This window comes from Onychostruthus taczanowskii, unplaced genomic scaffold (genome assembly GCF_017590055.1).
Source record: "Onychostruthus taczanowskii isolate IOZ18803 unplaced genomic scaffold, ASM1759005v1 scaffold481, whole genome shotgun sequence".
Lineage (NCBI taxonomy): Eukaryota > Metazoa > Chordata > Aves > Passeriformes > Passeridae > Onychostruthus > Onychostruthus taczanowskii.
Window position 1 is genome coordinate 1 of NW_024502359.1, and position 17,923 is coordinate 17,923.

Here is a 17,923-nt window from a genome sequence, read left to right on the forward strand (position 1 = left end):
GGGATTTTTTGGAATTTTGAGGATTTTTTTTGGGAAGTTCTTGTTTCCTGGGCTGGGATTTATTTGGGATTTTTCTGGGATTTTTGGGGATTTGGTTTTTTAATGGGATTTTTGGGAGGATTTGGGTTTTTTGGGGGGGATTTGAATTTGGGGGGGTTGGGGATTTTTTTGGGATTTGGTGATTTTTTGGAAAGAAACTTGGGGTTGGAAAGATTTTATGATGGGAAATCCCATGGAAAAAAAATTTTTAAATGGAAAAATTAATGAGAAAAAAACAACCCCAAAACCCCCCAGACACCCCAAAAACATTGCAGGGACACCCCAAAAATCCCCTCAGCACCCCAAGGACACCCCAAAAAAACCCAGGACACTCCTAAACCAACTTCACCCATTGCAGGGACCCCCCAAAATCACCCCAAAACCATCTCAAGGACCCCAAAACCAACCCAAAACCCCCAAAAATCACATCAAAGACACCCCAAAAAAACCCAGGACCCCCCAAAACCAAATCCCCCCACTCCAGGACCCCCTAAACCACTTCAGTGAACCCAAAACCACCCCAAATCTGCTCCCCCCCAATCCCCGGGGTTCCCCTCAGGAATTCTCCCCTCACGATTTCGCGCCGCGGCCCCTCAGGAGCACCTGGCTGGGTTTGCGCTGCCGCTCCCGCAGGAATTCCGCTTCCCAGCGCTTCAGCAGCACCTTCAGCTCCTGCTGCCGCTCCATGGCCGCGGGAGCGGGATTGGGATCGGGAATTGGGGTCGGGGATCGGGAATTGGGGTCGGGGATCGGGAATTGGGGTCGGGGATGGAGGGAGGCTCCAGGGGGACTCCTGAGCCGCCTCAGGGCGAACCTCCCGCTCCCGCCAAGAGCCAGCCAATAGGAAGGCAAGGACTAGTGATTGACAGCGAGATGAGCCAATGGGAAGGCGGAATTACAAGTGCCCGCCCATCTCGCCTTGGAGCAGGATTGATAGACAGCTCTAAGAACCAATAAAAAATAAGGGATCCGCCCCCAAGGCGGGTTTTGTCTGCTGATTGGTTGCCACAACGAGCAGACAGGGAAGTAAACGTTCCGTACGAGCTGGGGCCAGCGGGGTCTGCGGGCGGGGGTGAGTGGGAAGCGCCATGTGGATCGGGGATGGGGATTGAGACCGGGACTGAGGTCTGGGATGGGGATTCGGACCGGGACTGGGATCGGGGATCGAGGGAGGCCTCGCCGAGGACCCCAGAGCCATCTCAGAGCGAAACTCCCGCTACTTCCAAGCGCCAGCCAATAGGAAGACAAGGATTAGTGATTGACAGCGAAAAGAGCCAATGGGAAGGCGCAGTAAGAGCGCCCGCCCATCTCGCCTTGGACCAATGAGAATTTAATAAAATATTGACAGAAAGCTCTAGGAACCAATTAAGAGCAAGGAGTCCGCCCCCAAGGCGGGTTTAGCTCGCTGATTGGTCACCGCCACGTGCAAACACGGAAGTAAACCTGTACGCCTAGGGGCCAACGAGGGCGGTGGGCGGGCTGCTAGTGGGTGGCGCCATGTGGATCGGGGATCGGGATTGAGACCGGGACTGGGGTCTGGGATCGCGATTCGGACCGGGATTGGGGTGGGGGATCGAGGGAAGCTCCGCCGGAGAGGCAAGAGTCGCCTCAGAGCGAACCTCCCGCTCCCGCCACGAGCCAGCCAATAGGAAGGCTGGGATTACTTATTGATAGGGGCAATGAGCCAATAGGAAGGGAGATATAGAAGCGCCCGCCCATCACGCCTTGAGTCAATGATAATTAAATAAAAGACTGACAGACAGCTGCCAGAACCAATTAAAAGTAAAGAATCCGCCCCCAGGGCGGGTTTAGATCTCTGATTGGTTACCACAATGCGCAGACACGGAAGTGAAGGTTCCGTACGGGCAGGGGGCAGGCAGGCAGTGACCGGGGGGCGCCATGTTGCGGGGCACGGCGGCGCCGCTTTTGGAGGATCCCTGAGGGCACTTTGCAATAATTTGGGGATCCCTGTGGGAATTTCCAGATCCCCGGAGGGTGGAATTTGGGATCCCTGTGGGAATTTCCAGATTCCCCGGGAGGGGTAAACCCCAGGGACACCCTAAAAGGGGTGTCCCAGTTGGGTTGGGGCACTCCGGGACCCCCGTTTTGGGGAGCGGCGCTGAGGGGTCCCCTCACAACCGCCGCCATCTTGTCCCGGCTTCGGGATATCTTCAGATTTGTGGATTTTTTGCTTCTCCACCATCCAAAAGCTCCCCAAATCCCCACAGCCCACCCAATATCCCGACTTTTCTTCACGGTACCCTCACATTTGTGGATTTTTTGCTTCTCCACCATCCAAAAGTTCCCTAAATCCCCACAGCCCCACCAAAACTCCATGGATTCCCTCCTCTTCCTCTGCGCCCGCCGCATCGTCGCCCACCGCCCTCTCCCCGCCCTTCCCGCCGATCTCCAGCCCGTCCTCTTCCAAGCGGCGTTCCTGGACGGGAGACCCCTGGTCCTGCGGGATTTGGTGGCCGCTTGGCCTTTCCCGGTGCTCAACTTCCAGCGGCTCGTGGGGCGCCGGGAGCTGCTCCGGGACCATCCCTGCAAGCTCTGCGTCCAGGCCGTCATCCTGGCCGTGGTGGCGCAGCTCCGGCGGCAGCTGGAAGAGCCCGGACACGACGCCAGGTGGGTTCTGGGGGAGCGCGGCGTGCTCGCCGCCTCCGTTCCTCGTTTCCTCCATCCGTTCTCGTGGTTCCTTCTCGGTTTTGATTCTTTGCTTCTTGATGGTGATGGTTTCTTCTTGTCTTTGATGGTTTCTGCCAGTTTTTTATGGTTTCCTCCTACTTTTGATGATTCCTTCCCATTTTTGATGGTTTCTTTCCTCCCGCTTTTTGATGGTTTCCTCCTGTACTTCACGGTTTCTTTTTGTTTTTCATGGTTCCTTCCCATTTTTGATGCTTTCTTGCCACTTTTGATGGTTCCTTCCTTGACAGTTCCATCCTGGTTTTGATGGTTTCCTCCCATTTTTCATGGCTTCTTCTTGTTTTTCATAGTTCCTTCTCATTTTTGATGCTTTCTTGCCATTTTAGATGGTTCCTTCCTTGATGGTTTCTTCTTGGTTTTGATGGTTCCCTCCCATTTTTGATCTTTTCTTCCTGTTTTTGATAGGTTCCTCCAGTTTTTCATGGTTTCTTTTTCTTTCTGATGGTTTCCTCCCATTTTTGATGGTTTCCTCCCGTTTTTCATCGTTTCTTTTTGGATTTGATGGTTTCTTCTTGTATTTGATAGTTTCTATCTTTGATGGTTCCTTCTCGTTTTTGATAGTTTCTTCCCATTTTTAGATGCTTTCTTGCCATTTTTGATGGTTCCTTCTGTGACAGTTCCATCCAATTTTTGATGGTTTCCTCACATTTTTGATAGTTCCTCGCCATTTTTGATAGCTTTTCCTTGTTCTTGATGGTTCCTCTTTTTCATGGTTCCTTCTTTGTTTTGATGATTCCATCCTGTTTTTGGTGGTTTCTTCCTGTTTTTGATGGTTCCTACCAGTTTTTGATGGCTCCTTCCCATTTTGAACCATTGTTGATGGTTCCTTCCCTATTTTGATGGTTTCTGCCCATGTTTGATGGTTTCTTCCCATGTTTGATGGTTCCTTCCCACTTTTGAAGGTTTCTGCCCATTTTTGATGGTTTCCTTCCGTTTGTGATGGCTTCTTCTTGTTTTTGATGGTTTTTGATGGTTCCTCCTTGGTTGTGATGGTTTCTTCCCATTTCTCATGGTTACCTCCAGTTTTTAATGGTTTCTTTTTAGTTTTGATGTTTTTTTTCTTGCATTTGATGTCTCCTTCCTGTTTTTGAGGGTTTCTACCCATTTTTGATGGTTTCCTTCCTGTTTCTGATTGTTTCCTTCCCTTTTTGATGGTTTCTTGCCATTTTAGATGGTTCCTTCCCATTTTTGATGGTTTCCTCCTGGTTTTGATGGTTTCCTCCCATTTTTGACGGTTATTTCTTGTGTTTGCTGTTTCCTTCCCATTTTTGAGGGTTTCTATCCATTTTTCATGGTTTCTTCTTGTTTTTGATGCTTTCTTGCCATTTTAGATGGTTCCTGTCTTGACGGTTCCTTCCCATTTTTGATGGTATCTTCCTGTTTTTGATGGTTTCTTCTCATCTTGCTTCCTCCTATTTTTGATGGTTCCTTGCCATTTTTAATGGTTTCCTCCTGGATTTGATGGTTTCCTTCCGATTTTTAAAGGTTTCTTTCCTCCCGTTTTTGATGTTTTTTTCCCGTTTTTCCCAGCGGGTGCCGCCTACGCCTGCTGGACCTGACCGGACTCCCGGATTCCGCATCCGGCCGCGCTCCGGACGGGATGAGCGTCTGGTCCGGCACGGTGGCTTTGGCCAAGGCGTGCGTGGAGGTGTCCAAGCACCAGCGGGAATTCCAGAGGCGCGGATCCAAGCGGCACAAAGGCCGCTCCGGAGCCGCCACGGCCGCGGCCGCTCCGCAGCCCCCGGGCGTGGACGTCCACGCCGACCTGTTCGTCAACGGAACGTCCTACGGGATCCTGCGCGACGCGCTCCAGACCGGAGCCGCCAGCCCGCTGCGCCTCAAGTGCCGCGAATTCCAAGCGGAAAAGCTCTCCCTGGCCGGAATCGTGAGCCTGCTGGAAACTCTGGATCCCTCCTGCGTCCGGAGGGTGGATCTGCGCTTCCGGAATTTGGGATTGACCGGGCTCTCGGTGATCCTGCCGCACCTCTCGCGCTTCCCGGAGCTGCGCAGCCTCAAGCTCCAGTACAGCAACGTGGACGTGCGGCGCCCGACGCCGGAATCGGCCATCGGAATCCGGTGCCTGGCCGGGCAGCTGGGAATGCTGCCCAGCCTCCGCGAGCTCAACCTGGGATCCTCCCGGCTCTCCGGGAATCTGCGCCAGATCCTCTGGTGAGTTCTCCACGGAGCGGGGCCTGGCCGGGACCTTCCCGTGCTCCCGGGGGGATTCCAAGGGTTGGGGGTCTTGGGGGTCTTTTCCAGCCTGAGTGATCCTGTGGTTCCAGGATTTCATTATCCTGATGTTCCCATGATTCCGTTATCCCAATAATAGCTCATGACTCAGTGATTCTATTGTCCCATCATTCCTTTGTTCCAGGATTCCCAAAGGTTGGTCTCGATGGTCTTGGAGGTCTTCCCCAATCTTAACGATCCCTTGATTCCATTATTTCATTATCCCAATATTCCCATGTTCCCATGATTCTGTTATCCCAATAGTTCATGACTCAGTGATTCCGTGATCCCAGAATTCCATGATCCCAGAATTCTCAAAGGCCAAACTTGACAATCTTGGAAGTGTTTTCCAACTCTCAGTGATCCCATAATTCCAAGATTTCATTATCCCAACATTCCCATGATCCCATCATCCCAACATCTTATGATTCAACGATTCCATCATCCCATAAATTCAAGATCCCATAATTCCTTAATTTCAGGATTCCTAAAGGTTGGGCTCGATGGTCTTGAGGATCTTATCCAACCTGAATGATCCATTGATTCCAAGATTTCTTTATCTCAATGTTCCCATGATCTTGTGATTCAATGATTCCATCATCCCGTAATTTCATGATCCTGTAATTCCTTTTTCCATGATTCCCAAGTTTTGGGCTCGATGGTCTTGGAGATCTTTTCCAACCTTCACTATTTCATGTTCCCTTGATCCCATTATCCCAATAGTCCATGACTCCATCATTCCATAACTCTATGATTTTGTACCTCCATGATCCCATAATCCCTTGATTCCAGAATTCCCAAAGGTTGGACTTGATGATCTCAAAGCCTTTTCCAACTCAATGGCTCCATGACCTCATAACTCTATGATTTGTAATTCTGTAACTCCATAATTCCAGGACTCCATGATCCCGTTATTTCACTTCCACAATTCCTTGGCTCCATGATCCCGTAATCCCAGGATTTTCAGAGGTCAAACTTGATGGTTTTGGAGATCTTTCCCAACATCAGTCATTCCATAATTCCATGACCTATGATTCCCAAATTCCATGATTCCTTCATCCCATAATTGCATGTTCCTCTAACATCAGACTTGATGTTCTTGGAGTCTTCCCCAACCTCAGCAATTCCATAACTCCATTATTTGATTCCACAATTCCATGATCCCATCATTCCCTAATTCCATGAGTTTCAAAGCTTGAACTTGATGTTCCTGGAGATTTCCCCCAGTCTCAGCCATTCCGTAATTCCACGATTCCATGACCACACCACTCCATGACCCCATAGTCTCATGGATCCATAATTCCATAACTCCTTGGTCCCACGCTCCTCACCTGTCAAACTTGATGTTCTTGGAGACCTTTCCCAACATGAGTAATTCCATGATCCCATAATTCCAAAATCCCGGGATTTTCAGAGGTCCAACTTGATGATCTTGGAGCTCTTTCCCAACTCCTTCCACAATTCCATGGCTCCGTGATCCCATAATTCCATGACTTTCAATCCTTGAACTTGATGGTCTTGGAGACCTTTGCCAACCTCAGCCACTCCATAATTCCACTATTGGATTCCACAATTCCATGACGCCATGATCCCATAATTCCATGATTCTCAAACCTTGACTTTGACATTCTTGGAGACCTTTCCCAACCTCAGCCATCCCACAATCCCATGGATGCAATCCCAGCTCTCATTCCCCACATTTCCCCCACAAATCCCAACAAATCCTCCCTCGGGCCTCACCTCTCCCTTTTCCCTCCCGCCAGCGACCTCCAGGCTCCGTTGGAAAGCTTGGAATTGGCCTTCTGCTCCCTCGTTCCCGCCGACCTCGCCTTCCTCTCCCAAAGCTTCCACGCTCCGGCCCTCAAAAGGTTGGATCTGAGCGGCCACGACTTCTCCCAAGGCCTCCTGGAGCCGCTGCGGCTGCTCCTGGAGGAAACCTCGGCCTCGCTGCTGCACCTGGATCTCATGGAATGCCGCATGGCCGACTCCCACCTGGACGCGCTGCTGCCCACGCTGCGGCGCTGCTCCCGCCTGCGCTTCCTGGGACTCTACGGCAATTCCCTGTCCACGGCCGCGCTCAAGGATCTGCTCCAGAAAACCTTGGAGCTGCCCGATCTCCACCTGGTCGTGTATCCCTTCCCCGTGGATTGCTACAAGCCAGAGCCTCCGCGCCGAGTCCCGGGATCCCGACGGATTTACGAGGAGCCCATGGATGGCGAACGTTTGGCGGCGGCCACCGCGGAGATTTCCCAGCTGCTGGCGAATTCTGGGAGAACCGACCTCGTCTGGACTTACAATCCCTACGGCCACGGAACCCTGGACTACTTCTCCTTGTGATTTGGCAAAAGCTTGGAGCCTCCATTGCGGAAAAGCGCCGCCGCCTTCTTCCCAAAATCTGGGCGTTCTCTGCCTCATCCCGGTGCTTTTCCGCCTCATTCCAGTGGTTTTTTTTCCCTTTATTTCGGTGCTTTTCCACCTGTTCTCAGTATTTTTCCAGCTCATCCCGCTTTTTTTCCTACCCGTCCCAAGTTTTTCCCCTGATTTTGTAGCTTTTCTGCCACAGTTTGAGTTTGTTCCTCCCCATCCCAATAGTTTTCCCCTCATCCCGGCATTTTTCCACCTCATCCCGGTATTTTTCCTCCCATTTCAATATTTTTCCGCCTCATCCCAGTGTTTTTCCTCCCATTTCATGCTTTTTCCAGCCCATCCCGGTGTTTTTTCATCAGGATTGGCTTTGCATGGCCAAATTCCGGGAGGCTCCAGGGCTGGATTCCATGGGAAGTTTCCGGAAGCTTCTCCCATGTTCGACCGATCCCGTCGAGAACGGCGGTGGTGCCTCTGGAGTAAGAATTAAGTCGGAAGAAACCAATCCAGGCACAGATGGAATTCCAGAGTGGGAATTTTGCAAAGGAACAACTCTGGAGATGATTGCATGGTGCTGGAGTGGAAATTCCCAAAATTCCGTGGCGCATCCAATGGGAAGCTCATCCTGGAGCTGGATCTTGGCAGGGATCTGCGGATCCGTGGAAAAAGGAGCAGATTCCTGAGAGGAATCCCATGGAGGAAAAAAACCTTTGGAGCAGGATATTCCTGAAGGATTGACCCCTTGGAAAAATCCATGAAGAATTGTCTTCCGTGGGAGCGACGCGTTGGAGAAATCCGTGGAAAACTCTTGCCGTGGGATGGATTCGCGTTAGAAAATGCATGGAAAACTTACCTTGGGATGGATTCGCGGAGAAATCCATGGAAAACTTTCCCATAGCTGAAAAATCCATGGAAAACTCGCTGTGGGATGGATTCACCTTGGAGAAATCCATGGAAAACTCACTGTGGGATGGATTCACCTTGGAGAAATCCATGGAAAACTTTCCCATAGCTGAAAAATCCATGGAAAACTCGCTGTGGGATGGATTCACCTTGGAGAAATCCATGGAAAACTTTCCCATAGCTGAAAAATCCATGGAAAACTCGCTGTGGGATGGATTCACCTTGGAGAAATCCATGGAAAACTTTCCCATAGCTGAAAAATCCATGGAAAACTCGCTGTGGGATGGATTCACCTTGGAGAAATCCATGGAAAACTCTCCTGGGATGGCCTCCAGCGCTGCTGGAGGGATTGAGGGAAAGCCGGGAACGAGGGAATTGGGGGAGGGAAAGGTTGGATTTGGGGTCTTGTTATCCTGCTCTGATTCCATTGGAAATAAACTCATCCTATCCCAGATCCCGAGTTTGTCGTTCCCGGATGGGATTTCCTGAGGGATCTCTCCTGATCTTTATGCTGATCCAAGAATCCTCCATTATTTCCTTCATTTCCACCTCATTTTTCTGGTTTTCCACCTCATCCCAGATTTTTTTTCACGTTATACACGTTTTACTGAACCTCATTTTGATGGGTTTTTCCCATTTTTCCACTTTCCCCCAATATTTTTTCACCTTTTCCCAGTTTTTCCCCTCATCCTTGTGGTTTTCAGCCTCATTTTTGTATTTTCCTCCCTCAGCCCAGTGGTTTTCCACCTCATTTCTCCGGTTTCTGCCTCATTTTGCTGCTTTTCCACTCATTTTGGTATTTTCCCCCTCATCCCAATGTTTTTCTCCTTTATTTTGATTTTTTGCACCTAAATTTGGGGGGTTTTTTACCTTATCCCAATATTTACCCCCCTCATCCTGGTGGGTTCCCCCCCCTTTTTTTTTTGTTTTTGGTGTGGTTTTTTTTTGGTTTTTTTTGGTTTTTTTTCACCTAAATTTTGTATTTTCCCCCATATTTCAGTGGTTTTCCCCTCATCCCAGTGTTTTCCCCCTTCATCCCGATATTTCCCCGCCTCATTTTGTTGTTTTCCCCGAACATTTTCCACGTTTCCCCCCTCATTTTCCACTTTTCCCCTCATCCCGCTATTTCTCCACCCCATCCCAGTTGGTTTTCTACCTCATCCCGGTACTTTTTCCCTCATCCCAAGATTTTTCCGCCTCATTTTCCAACTTTTGCCCTCATCCCGGAGCTTTTCCCGGCGCCTGTGGGGCCCTGAGGGCCCTGAGGGGAAAATGGCGGGAAGCTGAGGGGGAGGCGCAGCTATAGGGCATCTATGAGGGCGCGCAGCGCCAGGAAGGGCCTATAGCCGATTTTTATGGTGTCGCTGAGGCTCTATAGCCCTCTGAACCCCTATAGAGAAAGTCTGGGGGATTTTAAATGAACTCTATAGGATCTGGAGATCTATAGCGTCCCCTATAGCAGCGGGACCCCACCCGGCCCTTCTCTTTGCACTTCCGCTTCCCGCCGGAACCTTTTCAGCGCGGCACCACGGGAGGTGCCCGCGCATTGCGGTCCCCCAGGCGGCCGCTTCCGGGTGGCGCCGGTGGCGCGGCCGTCGCTGTCGTCTGTCGCGACAGGGAGGCGGCCCGGCCGTGTCGGGGGTCGCCGGTCGCTGTCGCGATGAGGGCGGGGGCGGTGCTGCGGCTCTGCTCGCGCCCGGGGCTCCGGTACCAGCAGGGGCAGCGGCCGGGGCCTGGAATCCGCGAGTATTTTTATTACGTAGATCACCAGGGGCAGGTGAGGGGGGGGGATCGATAAGGGATCGATAAGGGATCGATGGGGGTTGGAGGGTCGGGAGGGGGTTCTGGGGAATGGATCCCGCCTGAATTCTGGGCAGATCCCGAAAAAATCGCAAGGAGGATCCGGGTGGGTCAAAGATGGATCCCAGATAAAAAAGCCGGGAGGATCCCGGTCAGATCCCGAAATAATTCCGAAATAAACCCGGGTTAATCCCGGATTAAACTCAGATAAATCCCAAACACATCCCAGATGGATCCTGGCCAGATCCCAGACAAACCCCAAATTCCGAAGGAATTTCCAAGCTCAGATTCCAAAGGAAACCCAAAAAACCTTTCCATGGACTCAGAGGAGATCCCAAAAAAATCCCCAAAAATCCCGGGCAAATCCCAGCTGGATCCCCCTAAAAAAACCCCGAAAGGATCCAGGAGCGATCCCAAAGCCATCCCAGGGAAAAATCCCGGGTTTTTTGGGGAAAAACTCGGGCGTTTTGAGGCTTTTTCCCGGTTTTTCTGCAGCTTTTCCTGGACGACACCAAAGTCAAGAACTTCGTCACCTGCTTCAAAGGTACCGCCCTAATTAACCTAATTAATTATTCCTCTTGTTAATTGGGAGCCGAATATTGATTAGGAGTTGGTTATTAATGGGGATTGGAGCCTTAATTAGGATTTAATCCTTAATTTGGAGGGGGGGGGTTGAGCCTTGGGAAGGGGTGGGAAAAGTGGGAGCTCCTAATTTGCATATTAATATCTCATTAATTAATCGTTCCCTGATTAATTAATCATTTCCTTAGATGTTAAATTCTCTAATTATTAAATCCCAAATTAATTAAGAAATCCCCTAAGTAGTTAATTAAGAAATCAGTTTGAAACTTAAAAAAAAAACAGCAGAAAAGTGTCAGAAAAACGACCAAAGAAACCCAAAACAAACCCCAAAACCTCCACAAAAACCCCCAAAAAAACAAAATTAAAATTTCAAAAAAGTGCAGAAATGCACAGCAAAAAAACCTCGAAGAAAAACATCAAAAATACCCCAAAAAAACTGAAAAAACAACAAAAAAAAAAAAAAAAACAACCAAAAAAAAAAAAAAAACCACTGGAAAAAACCCAAAAAATCTCCACAAAAATCACCAAGAAAACTCAAAAAAAACACCATAAAAACATTGGAAAAAGCCCAAAATGCCACTAAAAAAAAAACCCCAAAAAAGCCCAAAAAACTCCCAGAAACCATCAAAAAACCCACCACAAATCTCAAAAAAAACCCTCCCAAAAAACTCAAAAAAATTCCTGGAAGCCACCAAAAAAAAAAACCCCAAAATACTCCCAAAAAGACCTGGAAGAAATCCCAAAGAAACCCCAAAAAACCAGTGGCAGAAACCCCCAAAAAACACCCAAAGAAACTGAAAAAAACCCAAAAAAACCCCAAAAAAGCCCCAAAATACACCAAAAGAATTATTGGGAAACCTCCAGAAAGTGCCACAAAAACTCCACAAAAACATCAAAAAAAACCCCAAAAAAAAAGTAATGAAAGGAACTCCACAAAAACCACCAAAAATCCAAAAAGAACCACAGGAAAACCCCATAAAAACCTGAAAAAAAAAAACCTAAAAATATCACCAAAAAAAATCTAAAAACCACGAAAAACCCCTCAAGAAGAGCCAAAAAAAAGACCAAAATTCACCAAAAAAAGCACTGGAAAACCCCAAAAAGTAACCAGAAAACCCTCCAAAAAAGACCCTGGAAAAAACCCTAAAATCCACCACAAAACCCTAAAAAAATTCCTCAAAAGACCCCAAAAAGACACTGGGAAAAGCACAAAGAAACCTCAAAATACCACTTGAAAAACCTGAAAGAAACTGGAAAATAACCCCAAAATCACCAGAAAAAAACCCAAAAATACTTGGGGAAAAAGCCTCAAAACTGCCACAAAAACCCCCCAAAAAATCCCAGTAAGCCCCAAAAGAAACTCCATAAAAACTTCCAAAAAACTCCAAAAATCACTGGAAAAAATCAGCACAAGCCACCCAAAAAAAACCCAAAAACCCTAAAAAAAATCCCCAAAAGATCACGGGAAAAACCCCAAAAAACACCCAAAAAATCCTGGAAAACAACCCAAAAATCACTGAAGAAGGTCCATAAAAACCACCAAAAACACCCCAAAAAATCTCCACGAAAATCCCAAAAAAATGGCAAAAAACCATCCAAAACCTGCCAAAAATCCGACAAAACCGCCACAAAAACCGTCAAGGAAAATCCCAAAAAAGAATGGAAAAAAAAGAGGAAACACCCCGAAAAAGCCCAAAAAATCTCCACAAAAACCCAAAAAAAATCTATGGAAAAACCCATTAAAAAACCACCAAAAAAAACCCCAAAAAATCAACGAAAACCCCCAAAGAAACCCCAAAATACCACTGGAAAAACCCCAAAAAACGGGAAAACAACCCAAAAAAACTCTAAAAAACTCCACACAAACCCTTAACAAATGAAAAACAAACCACAAAAAAAATCCAAAAGCACCTCAAAAATCTCCACGGAAACCTGAAAAAATGGCAAATCCATCCAAAACCCAAAAAAAACACCAAAAAAACCACCAAAACTACCCCAAAAACCATCAAAAATTTCCTAGAAATCACGGGAGAAACCAAAAAAAACACCAGAAATCTACCAGAAAATCCCCAAAAAAATCCCTGAAAAACCAACAAGAAAACCCCATAAACGACCACAAAACCACCAAAAAAACCCCACAAAAACACTGAAAAAAACCCCAAAAAAGCCAAAAAAACCACCATGAAATACCCCCAGAAACCACCATGAAGAAACCCAAAAATACTGCAAAAAAAACATCAAAATCACCTCAAAAAAACACTGAAAACCACGCGAAAACCCCAAAAGAACCCCAAGAAACCACCAAAAGTCCTTCATAAAAAGCTCAGTAAAAACCTCAAAAAGCCCCTGCAGAACCCCAAAAAAACTCTGGAAACGCCAAAATAACGGCCAGAAAAACCCCAAAAAACCCCACGAAACCACCACAAAAACCACCTCAGAAACCTCAAATAAGACTGGAAAAAACCCAAAAACCGCCTCAAGAGCGACAAAAGAAAACCCCAAAAACACTGAAAACACCCAAAAAAACCCCCCAAAAAACACTGAAAACAGCCCAAAAAACACTGAAAACACCCCAAAAAACACTGAAAACACCCAAAAAACCCCAAAAAACACTGAAAATACCCAAAAAAAACCCCCAAAAAACCCCAAAAAACACTGAAAATACCCAAAAAAAACCCCCAAAAAACCCCAAAAAACACTGAAAATACCCAAAAAAACCCCCCAAAAAACCCCAAAAAACACTGAAAATACCCAAAAAAACCCCCCAAAAAACCCCAAAAAACACTGAAAACACCCAAAAAAACCCCAAAAAACACTGAAAACACCCAAAAAAACCCCAAAAAACACTGAAAACACCCAAAAAAACCCCAAAAAACACTGAAAACACCAAAAAAAACCCCAGAAACCATCAAAAATCTCCACGAAAACCCCGAAAAAGCCGCCAAAATCCGTCTAAAAACCCGCAAAAAAAGCCCAAAAAGCCCTAAAAAACCCTACAAAAGCACCACAAAAACCACCTCAGAAACCTCAAATAAAACCGGAAAAAATCCAAAAACCGCCTCAAGAATGACCAAAAAAAACCAAAAAAAACACTGAAAACACCCCAAAAACCCCCAAAAAAACACTGAAAACACCCAAAAAAACCCCAGAAATCCATCAAAAATCTCCACGAAAACCCCAAAAAAGCCGCCAAAATCCGTCTAAAAACCCACAAAAAAAGCCCAAAAAACCACCAAAAACCCCCAAAAAACCCTACAAAAGCACCACAAAAACCACCTCAGAAACCTCAAATAAGACCGGAAAAAACCCAAAAACCGCCTCAAGAGCGACAAAAGAAAACCCCAAAAACACTGAAAACACCCAAAAAAACCCCCCAAAAAACACTGAAAACAGCCCAAAAAACCCCAAAAAACACTGAAAACACCCAAAAAACCACCAGAAATACATCAAAAATCTCCACGAAAACCCCAAAAAAGCCGCCAAAATCCGTCTAAAAACCCGCAAAAAAAGCCCAAAAAACCCCCAAAAACCCCAAAAATCCCCAAAAAACCCTACAAAAGCACCACAAAAACCACCTCAGAAACCTCAAATGAGACCGGAAAAAACCCAAAAACCGCCTCAAGAATGACCAAAAAAACCCCAAAAAACACTGAAAACACCCAAAAAAACCCCAAAAAACACTGAAAACACCCAAAAAAACCCCAAAAAACACTGAAAACACCCAAAAAAACCCCAAAAAACACTGAAAACACCCAAAAAAACCCCAAAAAACACTGAAAACACCCAAAAAAACCCCAAAAAACACTGAAAACACCCAAGAAAAACACCAAAAACCCCAAAAATCCCCAAAAATCCCTACAAAACCACCACAAAAACCACCTCAAAAACCTCAAATAAGACCAGAAAAAAACCAAAAACCACCTCAAGAATGACCAAAAAAAACCCCAAAAAACACTGAAAACACCCAAAAAAGCCCAAAAAGCACTGAAAACACACAAAAAAACACCCAAAAAACACTGAAAACACCCAAAAAAACACCCAAAAAACACTGAAAACACCCCAAAAACCCCCAAAAAACACAGAAAACACCTCAAAACCCCCAAAAAAACACTGAAAACACCCAAAAAAACCACCAGAAAACCATCAAAAATCTCCACGATAACCCCAAAAAAGCTGCCAAAATCCGTCTAATAACCCACAAAAAAAGCCCAAAAAACCACCAAAAATCCCCAAAAAACCCTACAAACCACCACAAAAACCACCTCAGAAACCTCAAATAAGACCGGAAAAAACCCAAAAACCACGTCAAGAATGACCAAAAAAAACCCCAAAAAACACTGGAAACACCCAAAAAAACCCAAAAAAACACTGAAAACACCCCAAAAAAACCCCAAAAAACACTGAAAACACCCCAAAAAACCAGCAGAAAACCATCAAAAATCTCCACGATAACCCCAAAAAAGACACCAAAATCCTTCTAAAATCCCGCAAAAAAAAGCCCAAAAATCCCCAAAAAACCCTACAAAACCACCACAAAAACCACCTCAGAAACCTTAAATATGACCAGAAAAAACCCAAAAACCACCTCAGGAATGACCAAAAAAAACCCAAAAAAACACTGAAAACACCCCAAAAAACTCCAAAAAACACTGAAAACATCCCAAAAACCCCCAAAAAACACTGAAAACACCCAAAAAAACCTCCAAAAAACACTGAAAACACCCAAAAACCACCAGAAATCCATCAAAAATCTCCACGATAACCCCAAAAAAGCCGCCAAAATCCGTCTAAAAACCCGCAAAAAAAGCCCAAAAAACCACCAAAATCCCCAAAAACCCCCAAAAAACCCCCAAATCCCCCGTTCTCCAACCCCCAGTCCCCTCGCTGACCCCAGCTGTCCCCCCAGACGTCGCGTTCCTCTCCTTCTTCTTCCGGCGCCTGGAGCGGAACCGCAGCGGGCGCTACCGGGCGCAATTCCCGTTCCTGTCCCGCTGCGGCCGCGAGCGGAATTTCCTTCGCTGCTCCGACCTTCCCGTGGTTTTCACCCAAATCCTGCCCGGCTCCCGTGGGAATTCCCTGCTGTCCTACTGCGGGGGCGGCTCCGAGCTGAGCGTGCCCTTCCAGCCGGGAATGCTGGCGGTGTTCCCGGAAAACGGGCGCCTTTACCACCCGGCGCCGGAAAAAGTCGGCGGGGTCGGTTTGGTGCGTTCGGCGTTGGCCGAAGAGTTGAGCTCGGAATTTCGATTCGAGGACGGGCCCGAAAAGCCCCCGACGCATTTTTGGTGGGAAGGGAAGAAGTATCGGCTCACCGGGGAAATTTTGGGAATTCTGCGGGCGGAAAAATCGGGATTGGAGGTTGAAGCTGCGATTTCGGCGCCTTAAATGCCTAAAATGCCCGAGAAATCCTAATGAAATCCTAATAAATTAATTCCCTCGTTCATTAAGTTCACTCATTAATTAATTAAGGACTCTATTTTTGATTTAAATAATGAATTTCAGGAAGCATTTCCCCTTCCCAGTTCCCCTTTTCTTTTTCCTCATCCCTAAAATTCACAGAAAATCCCAAAATTCCTGGCAGGTGAACACCGCGGTTTTCCCGTGAAATTCCCAAAAAAAAAGAGTGGAAGTCACTCTGTCGATCGCTCACTGCGGGGTCGGGATTTGGGATGAAGGATTTGGGGATTTGGGATGGAGGATTTGGGAATTTGGGATGCAGGATTTGGGAATTTGGGATGAAGAATTTGGGATGAAGGGATTTGGGATGAAGGGTTTGGGAATTTGGGATGAAGGGTTTGGGGATTTGGGATGAAGGGTTTGGGGGTTTGGGATGAAGGGTTTGGGATGCAGGATTTGGGATGGGGGATTTGGGATGAAGGATTTGGGGATTTGGGATAAAGGATGTGGGAATTTGGGATGAAGGATTGAAGGATTTGGGATGGGGCATTTGAGGATTTGGGATGAAGTATTTGGGAATTTGGGATGAAGGGTTTGGGGATTTGGGATAAAGGATTTGATGATTTGGGATGAAGGGTTTGGGATGAAGGATTTGGGGATTTAGGATGAAGGATTTGGGAACTTTGGACCAAGGATTTGGGATGAAGGATTTGGGGATTTGGAATGAAGGAATTGGGGATTTGGGATCGAGGATTTGGTATTGAGGATTTAGGATAAAGGGTTTTGGGATTTGGGATGAAGGATTTGGATTGAAGCATTTGGGAATTTGGAATTAAGGATTTGGGTGATTCGGATGGTGGCGGCTTATTTATTAATAATTAATGATCCATAATTAATTAATATTTATTTTAAAATTAATTAATGTCCCATGTGAATTAAGGGCATTCAAGGGCTTTTTCCCTACGGACATGGCAATAAAAGTTCCGGGAAAAACTTTGGGGTTGAGGTGGGAAAACACCAAAATTGGACGGAAAAATATCGGGATGAGGAGGAAAATATCGGGATGGAAAAATCCTAAAATAAGACACAAAACTTGAGGATGGAAAAATATAAAAACCAGGCAGAAAAGCACCAAAATAAAAGGAAAAAAGCACCGGGATGAGGCGGAAAAGCTCCGGGATGAGGCAGAGAACGCCCGGATTTTGGGAAGGAGGCGGCGGTGCTTTTCCGCGACGGAGGCTCCGAGTTTTCCCAAATCACAAGGAGAAGTTGTCCAAGGGTTTTCCCAAATCACAAGGAGAAGTAGTCCAGGGTTCCATGGCCATAGGGGTTGGAAGTCCAGACGAGGTCGGTCCTCCCAGAATTCACCAACATTTGGGAAAACTCAGCGTTGACCGCCGCCAAAAGTTCCTCGTCCACGGGTTCCTCAAAATTCCAGCCGGATTCCGACGGCGGCTCCGGCTTGTAGCGTAGGTGCCCCTTCCCTATGTGCTGGTCGTGGAGATCGGGCAGCTCCAAGGTTTTCTGGAGCAGATCCTTGAGCGCGGCCGTGGACAGGGAATTGCCGTAGAGTCCCAGGAAGCGCAGGCGGGAGCAGCGCCGCAGCGTGGGCAGCAGCGCGTCCAGGTGGGAGTCGGCCATGCGGCATTCCATGAGATCCAGGTGCAGCAGCGAGGCCGAGGTTTCCTCCAGGAGCAGCCGCAGCGGCTCCAGGAGGCCTTGGGAGAAGTCGTGGCCGCTCAGATCCAACCTTTTGAGGGCCGGAGCATGGAAGCTTTGGGAGAGGAAGGCGAGGTCGGCGGGAACGAGGGAGCAGAAGGCCAATTCCAAGCTTTCCAACGGAGCCTGGAGGTCGCTGGTGGGAGGGAAAAGGGAGAGGTGAGGCCCGAGGGAGGATCTGTGGGGA

At 47.3% G+C, this 17,923-nt stretch overlaps 3 protein-coding genes across 4 annotated transcripts; 2 read left to right on the plus strand and 1 right to left on the minus strand.

Moving 5' to 3' along the window:
* Window positions 1-2,110: 2,110 nt before the first annotated feature.
* Window positions 2,111-8,701, plus strand: LOC121341453 (leucine-rich repeat-containing protein 14-like). Its single transcript, XM_041414945.1, has 3 exons — window positions 2,111-2,667; window positions 4,276-4,914; window positions 6,738-8,701. The coding sequence occupies exons 1-3, from the start codon at window positions 2,375-2,377 to the stop codon at window positions 7,309-7,311; spliced, it is 1,506 nt and encodes a 501-aa protein (XP_041270879.1). The 5' UTR covers window positions 2,111-2,374; the 3' UTR covers window positions 7,312-8,701.
* A 1,065-nt stretch (window positions 8,702-9,766) lies between these two features.
* On the plus strand, window positions 9,767-16,063 carry CUNH8orf82 (chromosome unknown C8orf82 homolog). Of its 2 annotated transcripts, none has more exons than XM_041414942.1 (3): window positions 9,767-10,018; window positions 10,537-10,585; window positions 15,500-16,063. In XM_041414942.1, exons 1-3 carry the CDS (start codon window positions 9,902-9,904, stop codon window positions 16,003-16,005), a joined length of 672 nt encoding a protein of 223 aa, XP_041270876.1. In that variant the 5' UTR covers window positions 9,767-9,901; the 3' UTR covers window positions 16,006-16,063. The 2 variants fall into 2 exon arrangements, with proteins under 2 accessions (XP_041270876.1, XP_041270877.1); XM_041414943.1 differs by having other exon boundaries at window positions 9,769-10,018; window positions 15,530-16,063.
* An 808-nt stretch (window positions 16,064-16,871) lies between these two features.
* Window positions 16,872-17,872, minus strand: LOC121341452 (leucine-rich repeat-containing protein 14-like; the record flags this gene model as incomplete). The annotated part of the gene is made up of 1 exon (XM_041414944.1): window positions 16,872-17,872. A coding segment is annotated over one exon (565 nt), but the record flags the coding sequence as incomplete, so codon positions are not given.
* Between the last annotated feature and the right edge of the window lie 51 nt (window positions 17,873-17,923).

Coding starts and splice junctions, on each gene's coding strand:
- LOC121341453 (XM_041414945.1), top strand. CDS start 2,375: ATGGATTCCCTCCTCTTCCTCTGCGCCCGCCGCATCGTCGCCCACCGC. Junction 2,668..4,275: donor GAGCCCGGACACGACGCCAG/GTGGGTTCTGGG, acceptor CGTTTTTCCCAG/CGGGTGCCGCCTACGCCTGC. Junction 4,915..6,737: donor AATCTGCGCCAGATCCTCTG/GTGAGTTCTCCA, acceptor CCCTCCCGCCAG/CGACCTCCAGGCTCCGTTGG.
- CUNH8orf82 (XM_041414942.1), top strand. CDS start 9,902: ATGAGGGCGGGGGCGGTGCTGCGGCTCTGCTCGCGCCCGGGGCTCCGG. Junction 10,019..10,536: donor ACGTAGATCACCAGGGGCAG/GTGAGGGGGGGG, acceptor GTTTTTCTGCAG/CTTTTCCTGGACGACACCAA. Junction 10,586..15,499: donor CTTCGTCACCTGCTTCAAAG/GTACCGCCCTAA, acceptor TCCAACCCCCAG/TCCCCTCGCTGACCCCAGCT.